Consider the following 25982-nt stretch of genomic DNA (forward strand, 5'->3'; position numbering starts at 1 on the left):
TCTGGGAAATTATCAACCACTCCTTTTTTTCAGGTGAGAACAATCTGAACACAGATTGCGTAATTCCCGATGAAAGATGGGTACAACATTTCAGTAAGATTTACGGGGGGGAATCGTCAGTTTGTCCAAGTACTACTGTGGCGACTTCTTGTGCAGCCACAGTGGTAGTTACGGAAGAGCAGGTTCTTAAAGCCATTGCGGATACCACAAAAAATAAGGCTCCAGGCCCGGATGGTGTCCCGGCAGACTTTTTTAAATATTGCCCAGTACTTTGGAGTAAAGTCTTGACCAGAGTATTTAGAGCAGCAGCCGAAGGATGCCTACCTCAAACCTGGACAACATCCATTATAGTTCCCATCTTTAAGAAGGGAAATCGGGAGGACCCTGGGTGCTATCGCCCTATTTCCCTCATCGACTCTACTTTTAAAATCTTAGGTAGAGTCCTCTTGAACCAACTAAGGGAGAATATTGAACGGAATGGGGGACTCTCGAATATCCAATATGGCTTTCGTGAGAACAGGGGGACATTGGAACAATGTTCCAACCTCCACCTTCTAGTCTCCAGGTATATGGTGGCCGGGGAGGGGACAGTTTATTTGGCCTTTATGGACCTCTCCTCGGCTTTCGACCTGGTGAATAGAAGTAAGCTATGGACTACCCTATTAGATTTAGGTATAGAGGAACCCTTGGTGGCATTTATGGCAAAGCTACATCAAGACCTTAAGGCAAAAATAAGAGTCACCAGGGACGGTAGGTGCACAACAAGTTTTAATTCTGAAAAAGGGGTGCGACAGGGTTGTATCCTGGCCCCCCTTCTTTTTACTATTTATATAAACGGTCTTGGGAAATACCTTGAAACAGGATCGGCGGATGTTCCACGTGTAGGAGGTGCTCAGATCCCAGCCCTCCTATACGCGGACGATGCCGTCCTGATAGCACGAACAGGGATTAGCCTACAGATTCTTCTGGACCGTTTTGGTTCCTTTATGGAGAACTTAGACTTGAAAATTAATGTCTCCAAGTCTCACACTATGATCATTGGCCGTAAAGTTAATATGCTGCAGAAAAAATCTTTTATCTGTAAAGGGGAGACCCTTTCCAGGGTCCCAGTCTTTCCTTACCTGGGAGTCCTTTTTGATCAAAGAGGGTCTTGGGTCCCACAGGTCACAGCCAAAAGTCTTAGCTTAGCACGATCGTCATCAGCCTTGCTGGCCTTCACAAAACGATTGGGAGCAAAACCAATGGAGGCGGTGATCAAAATATATAATAGCAAGTGCGTCCCAATCGCTATGTATGGATCTGCGATTTGGGGCTACGTAGAGACGGCAAAAATCCAGAGGGTAGAAAACGGTATTATCAGGAATATCCTGTCTGTCCCAGATTCCACACCTACTTTCTCCATTCATGAGGAAATAGGCCTACCATACATCTCTGATAAACTTAAATTGGCACCCCTCCTTTTTTGGGTCAAAACGTGGTTGAATCCCGAGCTGACGTTAAACCATGCCATCCTTAAGGACGTCATCGCAAGGGATAACGCCATGAGAATCCCCTGGCTAAAATATATTAAATCTACTTTACTAATGCTGGGGAGACCGGAACTCTTTAATGACCCAACTAACATTAGGAGGGAGGATGTTAGGTGGATTAAGCAGATGTTTATGGATAGGGCCCGTATGGATAGAGAAGATCTGGAACTGAGGAAACCCATGGTGAGGGCACATATTGTTTTAACTACTTCACCCACCATGGAACCTTACCTAAAAACCGTGACTAATCCTCTTCATAGTCTCCTATTGACCAAATTTAGGATGAATTTAATTCATTATACCTTAGGAAATTTTCCGGTGTGGTCAAAACCTGAGGATGGCCCGCCATGCGGTTGTGATAACTTTTCAGTTCAAGACACCCTTCATTTTATATTTTTTTGTGATTTTTATAGCAGTGAAAGGAAGAAATATCTATTCCCTGTTCTGAAGGCAGCGGGCTTTACTCAAATAAGGCCAGCCCTAATCTTCCTTCAAATGTTAGCAGACACTTACACAATGTTTAGTGTTGCTTGCTATCTAACTGCGGCTTTTAGAACTAGGAAAAAAAGGCTATCCCAGATTGACCTGTTTTAATTCAAATTTGTTTTTAAAGGAAACATTTTTAACATTTGTAAATAGATCTGTACTATTGTATGCAACAACCTGATGAAATGTAATCACTATGTAGAAAACTACTCTTTTTTAATGTGATTAAGTGATGTTTTTTAAATTCTGTATTGTGTATGCCTTTTATGATTTTAACAAAAATCGAATAAAGAGTATTTTGACTGACTGGGTTTCATGACCATAGCAGTCCAAGTATTCATTGAGGCTTAAAAGCTGGAGTGGTGTATCTGCCACTAAGAAAAATAATAATTTTCAGACCAATATCCAAATTTGTCCACATGTCACCTTCCCGCTGTAAAGAAACCAGTGAAGCTTGCCAGTCTCCTTGGAATTACATAGTCCAACCCTAGCCCGAGACTAAGCCCCAAGTTGTCTCTTACAAAGCATAAATAAACCTAGTGTGTTACTACCAGCCAGAGTGCGCTATTAAATGTACTTTTCAAAAATGGGGGCACTTGGAATGAGAGTGAAGTGTTCATAATATGACTGTTATTAGACCCTCTCCATCAGATGCCTTTGGGTTTCATGGTTTGATAGAGAAGTTAAGTATATACAGTACTGAGTACTGTATATACTTAACTGATTGTTTTTCTGTGAGTGAGCAGTGAAGCTTCCAATCCACATGCTGGCAACTTCACTACACATGTAGGGTAACATCACTGGCCTTGACGGGTATCTTCCAAGAGGCTAAAGGTGCCTGGCTAACACACCTTCTTGCCGAACGCCTGACATGTCAGCTAAATTAGTTACCTTGTTCCAGGCCGCCTTCTAATCTAGTCTGACAGATTGCCTTCCTTGAGATTTCCAGTGTGTGATTAAGACAGTCGCTCCTTCTGTGACAGGTGTTGCTGATTATTGCACTCCGAGCTTGAGCAGCCACCCTCCCAGGGCATAAGTTGATGGACTGTGTCACAAGCATCTTCAGTATGTAGAGCCTTGCTTTTCCTCTGGTGCCCTTTGTCTCCGTCACAACCTGAGGGGTCTTAATGCCCGACTCTTTCCTGACACTGAAAGCCAACTGCTGATTGTTAAGAGAAAGAGAGGGAGGTCCGAGCAAGCTTGCAAGTAGCCCTTTTGAATCCCATAGTGCTTTTGGCAAGATCAGACACATTCCCAGACATAGAAGGACGCATAAGAAAGTAGCACGGGCACTGAAAAGTACCAGCAAGGACCAAATGTTTGTCCTGTTGATTCCTAGATCTCATATTGATGGTCATTAGCTCCAAAAGAAAAGCAGATCTGGCGGGGAAACGTGCAGCAAAACTCAATAGCAGGCAAGCGAGGAAACACTAGGGGGAGCAGCGCTATTGACATTGACTCTGCTGTGCTGCGTGCAGCGAGGAAGCTGCGACGCGAGGAAGCTGCGACGCGAGGAAGCTGCAAGGAGAAGCCCCGAGCTAGAGACCTGAAAACAAGGCTCGGGCAGAGGTAAGCAAGGAGAGGCAAGGGCCTCTCGAGTGTAATGCTGTAAAGGGCACGGGTACGGCGCAGGTGTATCTATAAAAAGCACAACAGAGGTAAGTGGGGTGAAGGGTGTTTTACCCCCCCCCCCTTTCTTTTACTACCTTTATCTATCCTAAAAACCGACCACCCCAGTCCTGAGGACAGTATCTATGATTAAGGGGCGGAGACAGCTGGGGTTTAAGGGCAGACGCAATTCTTATTGAAAAAGCTCCTTTGATGGCACCGAGGAAGAATAAAAGTGCGCTGGGACAGGCAAAGACTTCTAAAATCCCCCCAATGGATCCAAACATCTTGGGGGGAAGCCCTGACGACCTGGGGCCAAAACCAAGGTCCAAACGCACTCTAAAGAAAAAAGAGAAATCCCTCAAGGAATCATCGCAAGGGGAACGTAAGGGGGGTATTTATTTATTTTATTTTTTTTATTTTTTTTTAGAGTTTTCTATAGCGCGAACTTGAACCGATTAGGTTATCAGAGCGCTTTACATAGCACCAGTTCCGTTACATGTTATCACAGCAGTTTACATAGAATCAGTTACGTTGCACATTACAGGATCTTGAACCGATTAGGTTATCAAAGCGCTTTACATAAGACAGCATTCGATGTCCAGTGCCCTCCTCCGCCGTGTAGCGGGGGACCTCTTCCAGCCCTCCGAAGTCGTCGAACTGTCGGGACTAGGCTCCTGGAATTTCAGCTGTCCCTTTACAACTAATTTGTTTGAAGTCATGACGGAAATCTCAATCCAACAGCAACCAAGTGAGCTCTCTGTCTCCAAGTTTCTCTCCGCGCTTGGTGATGGTCTAGTATTTTAGATTTAGGCGGCTCGCACTGGTCATGTCACGTGACAGACTTCAGGAAACCTCGTTGTTTTCGCAGGTGCGTCGCCAGCTTGGGGACCCACACGTCGCCATCTTGGGGAGCCTGCGGTCATCCGGCTCGGTGGGTGTGAGGGTGCACAAGGTGGTGGAGGTGTTGGTGCGGTCACGCGTTGGCCATGGGGCGCTGCCCAGGCATGTTAAGAGCAGGCCCTATCTTCGCTCTGCGGTCAGTGGCGGTCCAAAGCTTAGGTCCATTGGCGAGTTGCAAGGAGCACTAGGAGCCAGTTGTGCACCCCCCCCTGCCCAGATATGTTAGCGGGAGGCTCCGCTAGGAATCAGCGAGCAGCCAGCGACCCTACCTCCCGGGTTGTTGTCGTCGGGTGGGCACCTCCCGATAGGCACTGCACATGTCCGGTAGATCGCACTAGAGGTAGATGCAAGCGAGGGTTACTGCCAGGGATCCTTGACGAGGGCTCACCCCCGCAGGTATGAAACACAGAGAGCTTGCGGGGTCGCCTATGGGAGAGGCAGTAAGTGCTGGGACCCGATGGTCAAGTAGAGGCGCCGTCCGATAGTTACAAGTCCCACCCGGCTGCCATTTTAAGGTCAGGCAGGCGTGGGAAGGCAGATTGTAACCGGGGCCGCCCCCGGTGTCTTGCCGTTACCGAGGCCCCCGGAATACTATTCTCAACTAGAGGATTCTCAGAGGTCTCTCAGAATCGATCGTCAAGCGTACCTCCCACAGAGAGTTGCGGTCCTCGGCGCACTCATCAGGGCTCCGGCCGCCATTTTGCCCGCGGCCGTCTTCTCCTCGCGTCTCCAGACCGATCCAGCCGCTACAGCGGCACCAGGGGCGATCGGAGCAGCCCCGCAGGTGCCCTGCACCTTCCGCTTCGTGTGGTGCCGAAAACAGCCTGTGGGCCACTTGGGAACCGCCAGGCCAGGCTCCCGAGCAGCGCCGGAGCCGGGAGCCGAGATGGAGCTCGACCGCCCGACTCGGCTAAAACGCTTGAAAAGGGTTTTCTCACCAGTTAAGCCCCTTGCGATGGATCAGATAACAGCCAGGGAGGAATCCTGGAAGGAAGGCACCTCTGTTTTATTTGATGAACAAATGGTGGACTCTGAAAACTTAATTAACCAATCTGTACAGTCTTTAACTGTTCATAATGGACCTATAATGTCAACCCGACTATCCTCGTCCCCAAAATTATCTATACTCCTTGATTCAAAGGGAACAAATAGTGAAAATCAAGGACATGGAGATGATGACTGTTCTGTCCAGAATGGAATCTCGAAGGGACTTGAGGTGTATGATGAGCACACTACAGGGTCCAAGGGAACCAAAGACTAATCAATCTCTACAGCTTAATCCAGAAACTTCAACAAACCCGGCCGCTTCTATGTTGGACCTGATATTAATGTTGCAAAAAACACTCCAGGGAATCGGAAGTGACCATGTTAAATCATGATATCTTAAAAACACAGAATTTGCACCTCTCAAAAATTCAGGGTGAATTACAAAGAATCGGGGGCCAAAGGCCCTCAATGATAAGAGCAGTTCCTGACCTCGAGCATGTAACACCAACTGTGGGGGGGAGGAGGTTGGGAATATAGAACCCCCCTTTGTAAACCATGAAGTTTACATTTAAAAATAGCCTATGGTTGTAAAAAGAAGGGGCGAGTATAAGAGACAAACTTTATGAAGACAGGGGAGACCCATTAGGAAAAGAGTGCAAAGAAAGGGCAAAACTAGAGTAGTGGGAAAAACGAGTGAGTTGGAGGAATCAATAAGTCTAACGGAACATGTGTTAAAACTAAAGTTCCCAAAAAATAAGAGAGAGAACGAATAGAGTAAGAATAGGAAGTTCAGAGAATCCGGCAAGGAAGTAAGCAATAAAAGGTATGGTTAAGAGAGAACAAAATAATAAGGGGAAGCAATATAACGAGAAAGCTATCGAAGTTAGAACTAATACACAACAACTACTTAGGGGGCCAAAATCAAAAGGAATGGAGCTTAAAGGAAACCAATGGCTGTATTTTGAGCAAGTAAAAATGGGAAGGGGCAGGAAAAAAATGAAGAAGAGCTCTTATTTAAATAGGTCACTTCTTCTTAACTCATTCGCCCACTGCCCTAATTTGAAAGGGATCGGCACAAAGGATCTCCGCCTAGTGGGTTTTCAAGCAACCTCCGATGGAAAAGAGTTTACCAAAGTGCAAGTTTATTCTGACTTGGTAAAAATCGCCATCGAGAGACCAGAAAGTGAGATACTAAAAGCAGGGATTCGGTTAGTACCTATCGAAGAAGTAGGGGCAGAAGAAAGGGTACTGCAAGGCAAATCTTTCTTAAAGCATCACGCAGGGCTAGGAAAAAGGCAAGTAAGATTGTAGAAAGTGGTGTAGGGCTAGGCTCGGGAAACCTTAATATTATAATAAATAACTCTGCCCCTGAGGACTCTTGGAACAATTGGAGCCTTAGTAGTACCGGCCCTCCAGGACCTTCCAGGCAGTACTTAGAGGTATCAAATAGGTACGGTCCCCTTAGCGATGTGGAATATGGCCTAAAAGTAGTCTCCTGGAATATAAATGGGTTAGGAAATCAAATAAAGCTTGAACGGTTAAAAGAACTTGCAGAAAACAATGTGATCCTTTGTATCCAGGAGACCTGGCTATGTGGCGAGCCCCCTATAGTGGAAGGGTTCCGTCAAGCCTATCGACCGGCAGTAAAATCTAGAGCAGGGCGCCCGGCAGGGGGTTTATTGACGTTATTATCTACAAAATCTGTGAAAAATGTATCCCAGCTCATTGTAACATGTAAATGGCTGCTCTGCAGTAGAATAACCCTAATTGCTGTTGGTAATAAGAAAGAAAATGTGTTGCTTTTAAATGTGTACATGCAATGGGGTGCCCAGGAGGAATATGGAGCTGAAATGGGAAATTTTAAGAATGATGTAGATCTTTTGTGTGAAAAGTACGATTCAGATTTGATTTTGTTGGTAGGAGATTTTAATCATAAACTCAACCCTAAGCAGTATGATTTCATGTATCTGGAAATTTTAGAATCCGATATAATCCAAGCAAAGTTTCCCGAAAGCTCATGCTCTCCACATGACGTAAGTTTGGGAAACTATTTAGCGACCAAGAGCTTTTTCTGTTTGAATGGCAGGTTTCCACAAGACCGCCCGGCAAAGAAAGCTTTCAAACAAGGGTCACAAAATTGTCCCATAGATTGTTTTTATGCCAGCATGGAATTTCAACTTAATAAAGGGCTTCAAGGTCAATCATATAGAAGATAGTGACCACAATATTTTAGAATTGGAGCTGGTACATTCCCATGAAATTGTCGCAGAGAAAGTAATTATACAACAGATGGACTATCCTAGGCGAATTTCAACACGGCTAACTGAAGAATATATAGAAAAGTTAACCAGGCTCCAACAAAACATACCTTTAGGATGTGCAGCTGGTTCAGATCTGGCCTGGTATATTGTTAAGATAAACCAAGTGGTACAAAGCATTAAGGTTGAACTTAGAATGGACGTAAAGGCCAGCAAGAGTAACCAAAACACACAGGCTGTCTAAATAAGAAAAGAGAATTAAGGAGAGAACAGCGAAGTCTGCGTAAAACATTTGATAAGGCTAGAGCAGAAAACCTCGCCAAATTAAAGAACGACTATCTCATGCTTCTTAATAGCACATGAAGAGCCCATAAGGATATTTGTTGGGGGAAATTGCTGGAGGCAATAGAATCCAAGAACATATGGCTGTTCTGGAATCTAGTCCGATCAGTGTCAGAGACCTCAGCCGCTTCAATGATCTGTGTGGTAGAAGAGGGTGCTTGGGAGGTTTACCTGAAAGAACTATACCCAGCGGGGAGACAAATTGAAGAGGAAGTTCAGGGGGACTGGAGAGGTCTAGTAGATGATCTAAAACCAGACTTCTTTACTACAATAAAGACCCTTAACTTAACAAGTGCTGCTCTCCCAGATAACCTGCCAGCCCTGATAATTAAGTCATGTACACCTTGGTGGGCTGAATTTTTCTCCAACATGTTTGCAATAATCCTAGAACTAGGGACAATACCTAGTAATTGGAAGGGTGCGATAATCAGACCTATCCATAAAAATGGGGCCGCCAACGCACCAAGGAATTATAGATTAATTAATATACTCGATATTGGAGAAAAATGTTTTTGCCAAGATAATACTAGGTAGATTAAAGATTTGGGCAGAAGAGAGAGCAATTATCCCAGTGGAACAAGGTGGCTTCAAAGAAGGCCACTCCACAATAGATCATTGCTTCGCCTTATGGGCCCTGGCGCGGAAATCAATAGAACAAAATGGGAAGCTACATTGTTGTTTTGTTGATTTTCAGGCTGCGTTCGATTCTGTGGATCGTAATAAACTTTGGGAAGATATGCTAAAATATGGATTACCGGATGGCTTGCTGATGATCCTAAAAGAGCTCCATAGTGGGAATTGGGCCCAGGTCATTAGAGATGTGCATGGGACTTTAACTCATAAGATATCAGTAGGGAATGGTCTTAGACAGGGGTGCGTCTTGGCACCCCTGTTATGTTAAATCTTTTTGGCAGATCTTCAGTCCAAGAATGAATGGGCATAAAGTGCCTTGCCTTTTATATGCTGACGACCTAGTGATCCTGGCCCAAACTGAAATAGGACTCCAAAGGAAATTAACTTCTTTTAAACACTATTGTGATAGGAAAATACTGACTGTAAATATGGAAAAAAAACAAGGTTTTATGTTTTGGAAAGAGTAAGAAGAATTTCAATTGGTTTTTGGGTGATGACAAACTAGAGGCAGTCAAGGAATATAGATACTTAGGCCTCTGGTTTGATAGTGCGCTAAAATGGCGCACTCCTCTGGAGGCTCAAAAAGCAAAAGCTTTTTCATCCACATGTCGCCTAAAAAAGTTTAATAAAGAATATGGAGACATGACCCACAAACCAATGATAAAGGCATTTGAAGCAATGATCCCCCCCCCGAGCCCCCCAAGTATTATATGGGGCAGAAGTCTTATACTTGAGCGGTAAACATGAGTGGGATCACGAAGAGGGAAAAATATTAAAAATGTATTTACCTAATTGTACAATGGTTCAAGCAATTAGAATGGAACTAGGGTTAACCTCTTGGAGTGTACAATCCCAAATGGCCCTGGTAAGATTTTGGAAGCGCCAAGACCCAGGATTGACACCTAAGGTCTCACAATGGTGTGGAGAGAAATCCAAACAAGTAATCTCGGCTGGGCAAAGGATGTGAGAAAAACACTCCAGAAAGTATCTGGGCGCCTTAATGTGAGATTTACCCAGAACGCCCAGATAGGCGACTTTACAAAGAGAACACTTAGGGAACAAGGCCAGTCGTTTTCAAGGGCACAGGACCTAGATTACATGCTGGAGAAAAAATCGGTCCAGTGGTTAAAGAACTCCTGGGTAAATGAAGGTTGGTTCCCATATCTGGATATACTGCCTAACTAAGGGCTAAGATATGAAATACTAAGGTTCCGGGTGGGGATTAACCCCTGGAAGATAGATGGGAATTTAAAGTTCGTACTGATTGGCCCAGAAGGTAACTGTAATTGCAGGCGTGGCCTAAGAAACGACATGTTGCACATATTGCTTGATTGCACATTTGTACATGATTTAAGGAAACTGTTTCTACGTCCTATATTCCTATCACATAAGATAATTTCACGTGCCTAGGCGATATGCTTACTTACAGATATGCATCGTTAGAAATTGCAATTGGATTGGGTAAATTCCTGAAGGCCATCAAATTTTTTGGAAGGGAACTATCGTAGGAGGGACACTGATTTTAAGTCCTTTTAAACCTTTTTATAAAATTTAAATCTGTTTTATTTTTTTATTTTTTATTCCTCTAGATATGTGAGAACTTCCATAAAATTGGGGTTTAATGAACTGTGTGCTTGAGGAAGTCACCCTCTTTTAACCTTTTTTAACCGGTATTGAATTTTAATTATTTATGATGTAGTAGAAATTTTGTCTGTTCGTACTTTTTGGACTCTGATTGTGCTTTGTTTTGTATTGTTTAAAAGACCATGGTCTAAATAAACATCTTGTGAACTGGAACTGGCTCCAAAAGTGGTTCAGCACAAGCATTTGTAGCACTTACCCTCTTCACTCTAACAGAAGTCCCTAGAGTCACCGATGTGTGCACAAGAGTCTCTGGTCCAGTTCAAGGCTTCATGCTCCTGTTTGGTCACTACTTATCCAGCCGTTATCCTCCGCACTTCTTTGCTTCAGTGTTCTCTTCTGGCTACCCTCTGTGGATTGCATGCCTACAGGTCTCAAACATGTGTCTTATTAGATCAGTAGCAGCTTGTTCTTTAATCTGCCAGCCAGCTGTTCTCTTTGCAAGTTTGTTTGGTGTCTGTTATCTTATTCGTGCTAGGTTTGTTATTGTAGCTTGGCAATGCTGGGTTAGCTTAGCCAGGCTAAACATTTGTTACCAGCCTAGCTGCACTGTACCTCCTGTTCCAGTCTGGCACTGCTAAAGTGTCTGTGTTTGTTTGACCATGCCGGGCCTCAAACCTATTTTGAAATACTTTTTATTTTGCTTACTAACTATCCTATTTTTTGTTTTTCAGTCGGGTGCTGCTGCCTATTTCAGTGGAGGAGGTGAGTATGATCATCTGTTTCATGATTACAGTTCAAATTTTTCTGAATTGGATGTTTTGCCCAGTGAATCTGTATACCAAAGCAAAGTGAGTCTGCTAGAAGCAATACATCTTTCTATTTAAAGAAGCTTCCTTCTCTTTGCTTCAGCCTTCTCCCTTGCTATGCTTCTGCTTGCTTTCACTCTTTCTTCTTAGTCATGGTTCCTGTTGGTACCTAAAGGTATCTGTCTGCCATCCCTCAGCCACCTGGTTTCCTGACTTCAAGACCAGCAATTTTAGCAGTACCTGTATACAAAGAAACAAGGAACTTTGTTTTATCTAATTGCTGTCTCTAGTAGCAAGTGACACTACCCTATCAAGATTCCCTCCAGAGGAGTTACGTTTTAGAAGGCTTAAATAGTGCTTGCAGCGCAAAACACAAGCAAACAAATGTTGTAATCGAACATGTTTTTCCTGGAAATTAACCTATTCGGTGCTGAGGATGTCCTGGAGCCTTCCTCAGCACCAGTGCTAATGTTCTGAGGACTGCTGCAGACGGGATTTGCTGCCTCGGGTGCTAGGACGGCCTAGAGCCGTCCTAGCACCCGAGACAGCATATCCCTCTGATGCCAGCACCAATGAGATTTCCTTAAATTTATTTTAGCCACAAGAGTTGAGAGAGAGGTACCCTAGCACTTGAAGCAATTCCCCCCCCCCCATCCCCTTCTGAAATGCAATTGTCACACTGACATAATCTCAGAGAAAGTGAAATGAGGCGATTTGGCTCATTTCACTGCTTCGATGCTCGGGGCATATCTCTGCCCCACTGGTGCAGGTGGAAGCGGTATCATTGCAAAGAGGAATATCATCCCTTTTAAATTGAACCTTTCCTAGTGGTTTCCTGCTTGGGGTCACTGCATGAGCATGATTTGAAAACACAGATCTGCACAATAGAACCCCAGGGATTATATTTGGCGCCAGTGGGCATGTGCTCTTTCCCCAGGCCCAAATACCCCCACCCCAATCTGCCCCAATCGTCAAATCGGATCTTTTTTGTAACCGGAAATGTTGTCTCCACATTGTATTTTGGGGTCTTCCCTATTGCAGGCACTAACCTACCCACGCAAGTGTGGTGCCACTCTTACTGGGAGACTTGGGGTAATGCTGGATGGTACGAAATTTGTGTCTTCCTATCGATTTCAGAAGTTTTTTTTGCAAAAATATGAGGAAATGCGCATTCTTTAGTTGAGGTTTGGGGTTAGCAAAGGTTTTCTGGGTAAAAAACCTGGTGGAAGAGACAAAAGTCACCCCACCCTGGATTCCCCCATGTGTCTAGTATAAAAAAATGTACAGGTTTGTTAGGTTTCCTTAATTGCCGGCTCAAAAAAGGGCCAGTTTTCAGTGGAAAAATAAAAGTGGTGTCCAGTGTTAAGGGCATTTTCCTGTCGCGGGCTCTAGGCTACCCACATAAAGCGACATACCATTTTTATCCAGAGATGTGGGAATACAGAATAGTAGACCATTTGTTATTACCAAATGTATTTGTCGGCATCTGTGCCATCCAAATGTAAGACATTATGTAAGAAGGAAAACATTTTGATAAATTAATCACATTGTAGTATAGTTACCCACAAATACAGAGATGTACAAATAATCTCTGCTCATAAACTCAGCATCGGGTGTCTATTTCAGAAACATATAGATCTGATAGACTACTAGCCGCAGATTCCTTCCCGTAGAATTATCCCCAGGTGTGAAACTGGATCCGGAAACTTTTTCCCACAGCATCCCTGCACGTCGGGGGCGGGGCGGCATTACGCGACTCTGCCCAGGCGTCGTCCGCGTATGTGAGGTCAGCTAGGTCACATAAGTCCCACCCCGGCACGCCTACGTCAGTTTTTTCCTATTCTGTGTGCAATGCGGATCCGGTCTCTGCTTAGGCCTGTTTTGGGCCCTTTTTCTTCCTCGATGTCAAATTTTTGGGTGGAACAGTGTGCGAATGCCTTTAGGCTTCAAGACTTGCACGTTGTGTGGGCGTCTTATGTCGGCACGGACCCTCACCTCATTTGTTTGTGGTGTTTAGGGGAGGTTCACTGGTCAACAAAACAAAATGCCAATACTGCTCAATGATTGGTCTAAATAGACAGAATAATGGAGCCACAATTATTCTGAACCGACTACTCTTTCGGCCCTGAATTAATCATACAAAAATGAATTTATTTTTTGATATTCAAGTCATTGTATTTTTTAAAAAATTAATACACAATTTTACAAATGAAAAAACAACCTATCTACACAGGGAGCTCCTATTTACATACATTATCTGTGAATTTATGTGCAAGGAAAAGAGTGGAATTTTAGAAGGAGTGATAAATAGAAAAGGATGATGTTCAAACTACTCACATTCGATGCACATACAGCCTATCACATTCTATGCCACACTCACAACAACCTTTTGAAGAGTGGGGGGGGGGGGGAGTAAAAAGATTGAGTGCTAAAGATGCCTGGTGGGAGAAGAAAGGGGAGTTTTTTTTTTGCCTAAACTAATTTTAAATCAATCGTACAAAACAGTTTTTAAATTAGACCATCCAAGTAATTCAAATTTTCAAAAAAATTCTTAGAAGTACAACAAAGTGCATTTGATTGGCCTAATAATTAAACAACAAGGGGTCGACGCGTTTCGAATCCCCCAATTACAGGGATTCTCCTCAGGACCATGTGAGGAGCAAATCTGAGAAACAAAAAATTAGTTGTCTTACTTTCTATTACTATGTCACCATCACTACTCATTCATGCTCGTGCAACTCTCGCACTGTACCTGTAATCTCGCGAAATACCGTTTTGATGTATATCTGAAAAAGTTGGCATAATGCGGGTATAAACAATTGAACTTAACATTGTTGCAGCAACACAAAAGTGGCGGTCAATGGATTGGGAAGATACTCACATAATGAGAAGACTGGTTTATTTGATAATGGTGAAGAAGTATTGAAGAGTTTACAGTCCAGCTGAAGGAAACATAAATATGTGACTAGTAGTCAAAAAATCTTAGATGTCCAACAAGGGTACACTAAAAAGTATTTGTGAAGCAGTTACCTGTTTGATTTGACGTTTTGGAATTTTAATTGTATTTTGTTTGTAAGTCCGTTTGCTTTGAATGAATTCTGAAAGAAACCAGTAAAGGAATATCGAATTACTTGTTAAATTTGTCTTTGAAGAAACTTGTTTCCTTCAATTGCTATAAAAAGCTGGTTGTGCACTTGACTATAGACTCAACCTAGGATATAGATCCTCAAATGTTGCTGCTCGGTGGAATATTTCAATTTGGCGGGGGAGCTGGTTGAATAAGAAGTATGTTTCTTCCTTTAAAAAATATTCGCCGCAGATTTACAATCAAGAACCAATATTTGGGAGCGAGCTTAAGTTTTGTGAAAACAGGGTGAATCAACATATAGGGGGATTGCGATTCAATAATTATGCCAAACCACTTCTTGTGAGGCCGGATCTCGATGGATGTCTCACATTGGCTATATGAAAGTGGCCTCAATGGGGCCTATAGCTTCAAGGAAAGATGCTATAAAATGCAAGGAGTAAACTTTCGATATGGCTAAAGAGCGGATGTTTCAAGAACCTTAAAACAGAACCGCTTGGTGGTGGTGTCAAATATATTGTAATTACTGAGTAGCATAGCTTAGAATAGTGATTGATCGCTTATCGCATATCGCTTATACCTTATTCTTTATCGAGGAGCTCCTAATACCGGCGTCTCTAATTCACGATCACCATGTCCATATGGATGTGTCTTTGCGCATAAAAAATACGTCATGAGCGCACGAGAATAGCTGGGTAATGTAGTTCGTATCCGCTAGGGGTCGCGTGGTTATGCGACAGTAAATTGATGAAATCAATACTCAAATGGATTTAACCATGGTTTTACAGACTGAAGAATCATAAAGTCAAGTTTGAAATACTCAAAAACGGCCCGTACAAGATACAACTACAGAACCTCTACGGATGATGGGACATGTAGTCTCTTATGTCCGGATTGACTAGTTGATCCTGCTATGGGAATGTAAGGACTGTGTTGCGAACATTGTCTGGTTTACGTGAGAATGTGGGAATTTGGTAATGAATGAATATCATCTTTGTGTGTGTCAGGTATCATCCTGTCCCCGGAGGTAGTCTCAGTCAAGGTTAAATGAATTCTGGGAAATGCCTCTAGCTGAGTACGAAGGCCACTTTATTTGTTGTTCATGAACAACACTTTTTTATAGATGGTAAATTTCAGACATTTCATTAAGGCCACTTATGCCAGTGTTGTATTTTAAGATGAGTGAAGCTTCGCGTTTTGATAACATGGCCTCCAGGTTGCCACCCCTTGGGTCTGGCTCAATTTTAGAAATGATAGTCCATTTCACATCATTCTCAGTGTGTGTCTGGTCAATCCAGTGTTGAACTAGGGGGGCTGTCAGAACGTGTTTTCAAATCCTTGATTTGTGTTGCGAAATCCGCGGTCTATTTTCTTGGTTTGTTTTGCCTATGAATAATTTCTGGCAGGGCCATAAAATTCCATATACAACGTATTTTGTTTTACAATTTGTAAATTTTTCATCCTTCAAAGATATTCCATCTTGTTGGAAGAGATCTCCTTCTATGGTTGAAGGGCAGCAGATGCATGTTCCACACTTGTGATGTCCTAGAATTGGTGGTAGATTAACATAGTCTCTTAGAGGTGATGATTTTGCTTTTGGAAGTGCTGCCCGTACAATCTAGTTCGCAATGCTCTTATCTTTCTTAAAAGCAAACAGTGGTGCTTCTGAGAATTGAATGTCCAAATCTTTTAGTAAATGCCAATTTTGATGTATGGCTTTTTTTTAGCCAGTACGAAGTGGGCAAAAGGTTGACACACAAACAAGACGATTTTGGGTCTTTTTCCTTTTTTTAGAAGTAAATCCTCACATGGTGTCCACCATGCTCTCTTCATAGAATGTTTCAGGAGATTAGATGGATATCCTCTTGATATAAGTTTTTCTCTAAGTACATTAGCATGGGCCATGTACTCGTCTTTGAAAGTACAATTCCTTCTGATTTGAAGGAACTGTCCCAGAGGTATATTCTCTTTTAAGCTTCGGGGATGGTTGCTTGTGTGGTAATGCTTTGTTTCGATCAGACTTTTTAAATAATGTGGTGACTAATTTGCCTTCTGAACAGTAAACTTCAACGTCAAAAAAAGACATTTTTTCTTTGGAATGTTGTATACTGAACTTAATATCTCCTGTTCGGTTATTCAACCACTCATGGAAAGCAAAAAGTTGTTCTTCGTTGCCCGTCCAAGTTAAAAAGACGTCGTCGATATGGCGGATCCAACCGCCGATCCACTGTTTAAAAGGATTGTTTGCATATATGAATTTTTCTTCATATTGACTCATATAGAGTACTGCCAGTTCCGGTGCAAAAGGACATCCCATTGCGACTCCTTTTTTTGGGGGTAAAAGAAGTAGTCTTTGAATTTAAAATAATTTCTCTTAAGAGCCATTTTGACCAAGTGAAGAATGAATTCTGTTGGAATTTTCATTGGCCTCTCTAGAGTTTCAAGGTAAAGTTGTAGGACCTCCAAACCCTCATCTGTGGGATTTGTGTGTATAACGATTCAACATCCATGCTGACTAGGTAGTCTTTATTCTCCGTAAATGGAAGGGAATCGAGTTTGTTAATGAAGTCCGTTGTATCTTGTAAGAATGATTTTACACCTGTCATAAATGGTTTTAAAAAGAAATCGATAAATTTTGAAATGGGTTCAAATAAGGATTCACATCCCGAAATCTTTGGTCTGCCCGGAGGTTGTTCTCGTCCTTATGCACTTTTGGAAGTACATAGAACGGAGTTCTTAGGTGTTTATTTTGCAAATACTCACTCTTTCTTGCCTAGGAAACCGTTTTCGAATCCTTTGTTCAATAGTGTAAATAATTCTTTTTGCAGGTCTAATGTAGGGTCTTTTTCAATCTTTTTGTAGCACTCATTGTCCGCTAGTTGTCTTTAAGCTTCTGCTATGTATTCCGTAGTGCCCCAAACAACAATGGAACCGCCTTTATCGGCTTTGAACTTTTGTAAAATTAGATTTAACAAAGCTTGGTTTCCTTTTTTCCTGAGAGGCTATAGCTGATAAAACGGTTTTCTCAAAAATGATTACCTCCTTGGGAACTTTATTCGCGGGTGGACGGAAACTAGATTTTTTTTTCTCAATCCCGTGGTTTCTGTATGTATTTCTTCTTGTTTGAGAAAAATGTGGTGAGATGAATTTTTCTGCAGAACTCTATGAACTCTGTTTTCAGACGAACATAGTCCGTGGGTTTTGTTGGAACAAATGTAAGTCCTTTTTCTACGACACTCATCTCTATTTTGGTTAGTATTTTTCCAGACAGGTTTTAAATAGGGGATGGATCTAATTTTTATAGTTGTGTCTCCTGGGGAGGATCACGGCACCACTGATTTTGAGGCATGCCAACAGTTGAAGCCGGAGTCGCGGTGGGAGCGACGGATGAAACTACTCTTGCAGTGTCTCTAAAGGTCTGCTTCCTCTCCTCGGTAGACTGCTTCAGATACGGCCGTTGTTGTCCTCGCCCTTCTCCGATGTCGTGAGAGCATCGCTCCCCGGTGGGTAAGTGTCGCAGTTTGCCCCCGGGGGCTGGTGCTTTTTCCTGCAGTGGGCGTGGGCTCTCCACGGGTGAATCTGCCCCGCGTGTCGTCCTCCTATCCACCGTTTCCCGGTGACAGAGCGTCAAGAGTCCAGATGGAGAGATATGCAGCGGCTTTGCAGGCCTCGCTGGCGCCTCCTCCTCTGTGCCCTCCTGGGGCGTTAGCGGATCCCTTGCCTTGCGCGGGGCCCTCCGGCCCAGGCCCCGGCTCGACTGGTTCGGATCCAGACTTGGACTTGGAGGATGTGGTGCTGTTGGGGTGCGGCCCTTCGGGGATCCCTCCTTCAGACCACGGCGCCTCTGCCTCGCTGCAAACTGCCACGGGAGTCCCTGTGGTGTTGCGGGAGGTCGCAGAGGCTCGGGTCGCATCCCCGAGCCCTGCTCGGCCCTCTGGACAGGCGAATGCCTTGTCCACGGCTGAGCTGACACCGCCACGGCGCCGGCCCCTGCTGGTCCGGGCAACACCACAGGGGTCGGTGGACCCTCCTCGGTCCGCTCTGGGTCGATGCTGGGTGGGGTCCCCTCGTCCCTTTCCGGGCCCCTCTCATCCCTCCCCGCAGGCGACTGCCTCGTCGGAGGGCGAGTCGGAGGGTGAATCGTCCCTGTTGCCGCTGCATGGGTCTCCGGGCCACCTCCGCCACATCCTGGGCTGAGGCTGAAGGAGGGCTTTGTGTCACATTCCCCCGGTCCCTCTTTCCTCCACGCAGGCGGATGCCTCGGCGGAGGTAGAGTCGGTGCCATTCCTTGACCACTTCAGCTCTGGCTCCGCTCCGGTCCCCAGCGCGGTGTGACTTGGAGGAGCCCTGTCTGGTGTCTCCGTCTGCGCCGGGTGGTGTCGATGTCCTGCCTCAGGTGGTGGACTTTACGGCTCCGCACAGGGGTAGTGCCACGGATTTGTCTTAGGACTCTCCCTCTTCTCCGGAGGTTGGCTGCATACTGGTGTCATCCTCCCCAGAGACAGGCCGCTGCGTGGTGTCTTTTTCGCTGGCATCATTGAAAGGCGGCTCCCTGCCATTTCCGAGGCCGAGGTGTTCGTCGGAGGAGCAGCAGGTCCCCCATTCTTCGGTTCCTTCTGACTTCCAGGTCTGGCCTTTGCCCGCCCCGCTTGGCTTCAGGGGTGGCTGCCTTAGTTTGATGTCGCCAACACCTAAGAGAGGTCAGTTTTTTAGAGACCAACCACAAGAACTTCCCAAAATAATTAAAACTGCATGTGCAGAACTGGGAAGGGACAGTCTGGGTGGGAAAGCTTTTTAAAACCACAGCTAATGGACAGTCCTGAGAAGGACACTTCTAAGCAGACACCTACTTCTTCTAAAAAGAAGTGGGAAAATAATTTTTAAAAAAAACTTTTATATCTCCTCAACAGGAGACCTCTGCAAAGAGGTATAACCTTTAGAATAGGGATAAATATTAGGAAAACTGCAGTGCTTAATTTGTAAAAAAAATATAAATAAAAATAAAGTAGTACCGGGGCTCTCGACAGGACACTAGAGCTTGCACCACCCATTGCCCCTGGCAGCACTGCCAATGACAACACCAACACACTACTAATCATCACACTCTTAAAAGTGTGCCAAATCAACAATTACAGGCCCCCAAAGCTATAAGAATGGCTTTGGAGGCAAATACTACTAAATTGCAAATATAAATTTAAATAATGAACAAAAGTTGGTGAGCTCGTACCTAAATTGGCAGACATCACTACCATGTGGCAGACAGTCAGTAGACAGTAGACTTACAAGGGCCAATTTAAGCCTACATGGGGATGGCACTGGGGGAGCCCCAGTCCCATCCACAAGCAGGCCTAACATTGGGAACAGACGAGCTAGGTCTCACTCCAGAGGCTCTAACAGATCTGTTCACTCCCATGTCTCTCAGGCCTCTTCTCAGAGAGGGATGACTTCCCCTCAGAGAAGAGAACATGAAGCAAAGATGAAGGAAGTGAATCTGAGGATCCAAAGGGAAGAACTTGCCCTTGCCAGAGAGCAGAAATTGAGTGGGTTAGAACCCACTGGTGGCAGCATTATCCCTAGAGATAAAGACAGGAGTTTTGTTAATAGACACCTGAGTAAATAGTGCCCTCCTATAAGGTAGGAGATGACATCCACAAATGGATGACTGCTTTGGAGAGGGCCTGCACTGTACAGTAGGTACCCCAGAGTCAGTAGGCAGCTGTTTTGTAGCTCTCCTTTGAAGGTAAAGGTAGAGATAAGCTCCTCACTGTTAGAGCTGAGGATGCTAATGATTACCAAGTCCTGAAAAATGCACTGATTGAAGGGGTTGGCTTAACAACTGAACAGTACAGGTTGATGTTCAGAGACACCCAAAAAACTCAGTCTCAGGATTGGAGTGACTTTGTTGATTGTGCCACTAAGGCTTTGGAAGGCTGGTTACTGGGAAGTAAAGTTACTGATTACACAGGATTGTATAATCTAATTATGAGAGCGCAAATCTAAAATAATTGTCAGAACCAGTTGTTGCATCAGCACCTGATTGACTCAGATCTGACCTCTTCCCCAAGAATTGGGACAGAAGGCAGACAGATGGGTCAGGACAAGGGTCAAGCAGCAGAACCAGAATCAGGGTGGTGGCCAGAAGAAAGCAGACCAGAAGGGTAATAATGAGAACAAACAAAATGACCAGAAGTCTTCAACAGGGCCCCAACAATCCAAGGAGGGTGGGTCTCAGAATTCCCAAAAGAAGAAGACTGATGTTCCAAGAAAACCATGGTGCCAATACTGTAAAAGTAAGACTCACTGGTTTAGTAAGTGCACCAAGAAAGGCACAGGTCCTACCACTACTGCCCCCAAGGCACCTGCACCCCCTAGTACAATTAGTAGTGGTAGTGCACCCCCCAAGGCTATAGTTAGGTTAACCCTGGGAACTGAGGTGGGATCTGACTTAGTCAGGATACCTACTCAGGCTGTTCTTGTTTGTAGTGGGGACATGGATATGACCCCTACTGTAAGTCCCAGTACTCTGGGCAAATACAGTCAAACGCCTTTAATCAATGGAAAAATGGCTCAGGCCTACAGGGACACATGTGCCAGGGTCACTATGGTGACACCAAACTTTGTGGACCCTGATTAGGTAATACTAGGTTCAGACTACCTAGTGACCAATGCTAGCAATGTCACTACCAATCACAGTATGGCAGTTGTTTATTTCTCCTGGGGAGGGGTAACTGGCCTCAAAAGGGTTGTAGTTAGTTCAGACCTCCCAGTGGACTGTCTTTTGGGCAATTATTTGGAATCCTCCTTATGGTCAGAAGTGGAGTATAGGACTCATGTGGAAATGTTAGGTTTGTCAACACATGTCCTTGCTGTGACCAGGTCGCATGCCAAGAAATGCTCAGCTGAGCAAGTGCTGGATCCTGGAACAATGGACCAGACATTACCCAAGAGGAAGAGCAGTAGGGTTAAGGGAGTGCCTTCCCCCCTGCTTCAAGGTGAGGATCGTCCCTCTCAGGGGGCTGACCCAAAGACCCCAGAAGGAACTGTCCAAGAGGAGCTTGAACCTGATAAGGTTGAGTTTCTTGGGGCAGGGGGACCTTCCAGGGCAGACTTGAGGCAGGCACGGTTAGACTGTTCCTCTCTTGAACCCCTCAGACAGCAGGCCGCTGCTGAGGCTGCAGGGAATGCTACAGGTACCCACAAGGTGTACTGGGATGATGGACTCCTATACTCTGAGGCAAGAGACCCCAAGCCTGGTGCGACCAGGAGGCTGGTCATCCCCTTGTCTCTGAGAGGTTTCCTTCTTACCTTAGCCCATGAAATTCCCCTTGCAGGTCACTTAGGCCAGAATAAGACTTGGGACAGGCTTGTCCCTCACTTTCACTGGCCTCATATGTCTGAAGACATCAAATAGTTTTGTCGCTCATGTGTCACCTGTCAAGCCAGTGGCAAATCAGGTGGCACCACAAAGCCCCCCCCCCTTATACCACTACGTGTGGTGGGGGTACCCTTTGAGAGAGTGAAGATTGACATTGTTGGACCAATGGACCCCCCAACAGCATCTGGGCACAGATTTATACTGGTGGTAGTGGATCATGCCACCAGGTATCCAGAAGCTATTCCCCTTAGGACCACTACAGCTCCTGTTGTGGCCAGGGCCCTACTTGGAGTTTTCTCCAGAGTGGGGTTTCCTAAGGAGTTGATCTCTGACAGAGGTGCAAACTTCATGTCAGGATACTTGACTGCAATGTGGAAGGAGTGGCGAGTAAATTACAAATTTACCACACCCTATCACCCACAGTGCAATGGGCTTGTGGAGAGATTTAACAAGACCCTAAAAGGGATGATAAAAGGGTTACTTGAAAAGCTTAGGCGAAGATGGGACATCCTTTTACCCTGCCTTCTGTTTGCTTACAGAGAGGTCCCACAGAAGGGGGTTGGCTACAGCCCTTTTGAGCGTCTATTTGGGCATTCTGTAAGAGGACCCCTATGTCTTGTGAAGGAAGGATGGGAGTTACTTGTCAAAAAGCCTAAACATGACATAGTGGACTATGTACTTGGTCTCCGCTCCAGAATGGCAGAGTACATGGAGAAGGCATCCAAAAACCTTGAGGCCAGCCAAGAACTTCAAAAAGCTTGGCATGACCAAAAGGCTGTCCTTACTGTTTACCAGCCTGGGCAGAAGGTGTGGGTGTTGGAGCCAGTGGCTCCAACAGTTCTCCAAGACAAATGGTCTGGACCCTATACCATCTTTGAACAGAAGGGAGAGGTCACCTACCTGGTAGACCTTGGAACTTCCAGGAGCCCTCACAGAGTACTTCATGTGAACAGGCTCAAGGCATCTGTTGACATGGAGGACATGGGCTTGCACATGGTCACAGATGAGGGACAGGAGGAAGAGAGTGACCCTCTCCCAGACCTGCTCACTCAGAACCCTGATTTTTTTGTTTGAATATGTTTTATTGTTTTCACAAAACATGAACAGAACGTCATTCATTGACTCAAGCCATAACAGTGCGTGGTATCTCCACGAGTCTATTCATTAAGTACATTGTAACATAATATTCAGGATATCACAAGTGTCATACCTTTTAAAAGCGGGGTGTACTGGCACGTGGTCGGTCACGGTGGTCCGTAGCCACTGGGGGGACCCATCTCGCAGCGTGTGACCCAACCCTGGTGTCGCAGCTTTGTGTGTCAGCGCAGTGTTAGCTGCGGAGCCTGGTGGCGGGACTGATGTGTCGTCCTCGCGCCTCGGGGTTGACATGAGGCCCGTTGCCGCCTTATTTTGGGACTAAACCCGTTTGCCCAGTGTGTCCGTTGTCGTGTCAGAGGCGCTAGTGTGCATCTTCCCCCCCCCCCCCCCCCCCCCCCCACTCAGATTATCCGATGTGCATATATCCTATTGCGGTCGTGGTTGAGCGAGACAGCATTGCTGTAGACACGTGTGCTTAAGTCTGATTGCCTGATCAGCGCGCCTGTTAACGGAACCGTCTCTGGACCTAAAGCTAGCTATATAGTCAAGAAATCAAGGGAGAAAGAAGAGGGAAATTTGTAACATGAGTAGGAGAAAAGGATAAGAAAAGATAAAAGAAAAAGGGGGGGAGTCAACTTGGAAGTGTGTGGTGCGTGATAAGGCGAGAGTGTGTCAGCTTAATGGGAGCTAAGAGTGGCTGCTGCTTGCGGCCAATGTCAACGTGTACGCCCATGGACAGTCAGCTCAGCGGCCGGTGGGTGGATCGTGGCGAGGCGGGGGGTATATTCGCGTAGATCAGCCATGTGTATGGCAAGTAGGCTGCGGGAGCCCCAAACTGGTGTCACGTCATGGTTGTATCGGGAGGGGTGCTAGTCGGGGGAATTCCCTGAGTCAGGCATTCTCGGTGGAAGGAGCTCAGTGTCTCGTCCCAAAGGTTCGCTATGGGGAATTTCCGAAGTCCCGCTGTCTCTTCGTTATGGAGTGTAATGCTCTCTGCCCTTGCCCAGTTGTTAAGGGAGGCGTGCCAATGTTCAACGAGTGGTGGCTCTTTGTGCTTCCAATGTTTGGTGAGGAGTCTCTTAGCTGTGATGAGGCCTAGGTCTCAGAAGCGGAAGGGGACTTTGTTGTGCTTTGTCCTCTTGTAGAGGCCTAGTAAACATGCTTCCCATGTGTATGGTACTTGCATGGCCGTGCCTTTCTCCAGTAGTGACAGTACCGCCTGCCAGTATGTCTGAATCCTTAGGCAGAGCCATAACATGTGAAGGAGATCTGCTCTCGTCAGTGTGCATCGCTGGCATCCCGCAGAGGTTCCGGGGAAGTACTGATTGATTTTATCCGGGCGAAAGGTATGCCTTGTGCAATATGTAAAACTGTATAAGTTTAAAGCGTACATTGTGTGGAATATATCTGGGACTTTCAATTACCATCGCCCATTCTTTGTCTGTCCACTCCCTCCCCCTGTCCGTCGCCCATATATCCCGTAGCGGCTGCAGAGTATGCTGTGTGTGTGACCGCAGTGCCTGTGTTAACTAATGGATCACGTGTGAACCATTCCCCATAACGTGTAAGTACTGCACAAGTTTATGTGTAGGTGGTTCCTCCGCGATGCTACCCCACTTCTGCGTGTATGCCCTTATAATGGAGGCGTATTGTAAGAACTGTCCGGCTGGCAGTCCCGCATCTTCAGCGAGTGTCGCAAAAGGGATCCGCCATGGTGTCCACCCCCGACCGTGTCCATTGCTCCATCACTGCCTCCGTCACCACACCTGTGGCTCTGGGAGTGCCCAAGAGTGGGAGTGCCGGGGCATACAGCTTTAGTGTCTTTGTAAGTCAAAGGCCCTGGGAGTAGCATTTGTTGGCTACTGCAATGTGTAACTGTGTCTGGCGTGTTACCTTCGTCAGAGGGTGGAACATCGTGTGTATTTGTATAGGGGACAGCATGTCCGTGTCAGTAGCCGTTTAATCTAGATTCCTGACACTGAGCCAGGCCCGTCCATTGCAGCTGTGCTGCCAGGTAGTAGAGCTCCAGGTTGGGCACTGCAAGGCCCCCGGCGTCGACAGGGGTATACAGTTTTCTCAACGCTACTCTGGGCCTCCCGGTGTTCAATTCAATTCAAAAACTTTATTTCGGCTGGAAACCATAAAAGTGCACAAAACTCACATTTCAATAAAATTTCCATTATCACAATATCAATTCTTTACATTTTAGTGGCAAGTCAATACATCTGGAAAGAAGGAAATTGCTAAAAAAAAACCCTATTGCATCACCACACAAGTACAATACCATAGTAAAAATAGCACTACAGATATAAATAGATAAAAAGCCAGAGTTAAAAGTGCCAAACAGCACGGATATTGTCTAAAAGAAAAAAAAATAGAAAAAAATCACAATATAAAATAAACGGATTGGAGAGTTTATATACATAGACCATGTTTCTTCCTAATCAAATAAACGTTAAATAAATACCTGCTCAAAGTAAATACCACTAGCCTCGAGGTGTTTGAAGCAAATATACGTTCCGCTACGATAAGTTGTCTTATCCCCAAGTTTTTACATAGCGGTTTAATCCATTTGGATCTGGCAGACTTATATGCAGTACAAAAGAAAAACACATGGCTAGTAGTTTCAATTGCCTCCTGATTACACAAAATACAAAGATTACAGTCCGGTTTGTTCCTCCATCTGCTGGTTATTGAGTTAATTTGTAATATTCCGTATCGAATTTCAAAAACAAAGTTTTTGTCAGTGGAGGCTGTATTTCATCCATAAATTGTTCAAAGCAGGGAGTGTCCTTAGTTAGCATAAATTTTTGTGTAAGGATACCAGTATTTGGGTCAAGCGTTCTTTCGTTATTCACAAAAGCCCAATATGCATTTTTAAGCTGCTGTTTACAGTTTGGTGTCATGGCTGAGGGATTATTCCAGAAATGGGCAAGCCCCAGTTTAGTGCACCAAGAGCAAATGTGATTTAACCATTTGATTCCACTAGAGGAATTCGTACTCATAATCTCCTCTAACCCGGTGTTCCAAATGAGATCTCTGACCATGGTTTCCAGCTCCCTGAACATACGGGTCGGGACATAGGTTGGGATGTTGGCATAGTAATATAGCAACCTTGGCAGCACAATAATTTTCACCAGTGTCACTCTGCTTGGCACGTTGAGTGGGAGAGTCTTCCAAAAGGAGATTTACGATCGTATGGACGTGATGGCCCGTGTTAGGTTGCCATCCAGTACTTCCGGTGAGGTTCTATAAATGTGTACTCCTAGATATTTAAACGTGGTGGGG

General features: G+C 45.1%; 1 protein-coding gene across 1 annotated transcript in view; it reads left to right on the forward strand.

Moving 5' to 3' along the window:
- The window catches only part of LOC147705742 (phosphatidylinositol transfer protein beta isoform-like), a 276208-nt gene that overhangs the window by 20585 nt on the left and 229641 nt on the right, over positions 1-25982 (forward strand). Inside the window, exon 2 of the mRNA XM_086932188.1 lies at positions 11062-11092. Within this exon, the coding sequence (XP_086788314.1) occupies positions 11062-11092 (31 nt within the window). The remainder of the gene's footprint in view (positions 1-11061; positions 11093-25982) is intronic.

The sequence above is a fragment of the Lissotriton vulgaris genome, chromosome 7 (assembly GCF_964263255.1).
Source record: "Lissotriton vulgaris chromosome 7, aLisVul1.2, whole genome shotgun sequence".
Classification (NCBI taxonomy): domain Eukaryota; kingdom Metazoa; phylum Chordata; class Amphibia; order Caudata; family Salamandridae; genus Lissotriton; species Lissotriton vulgaris.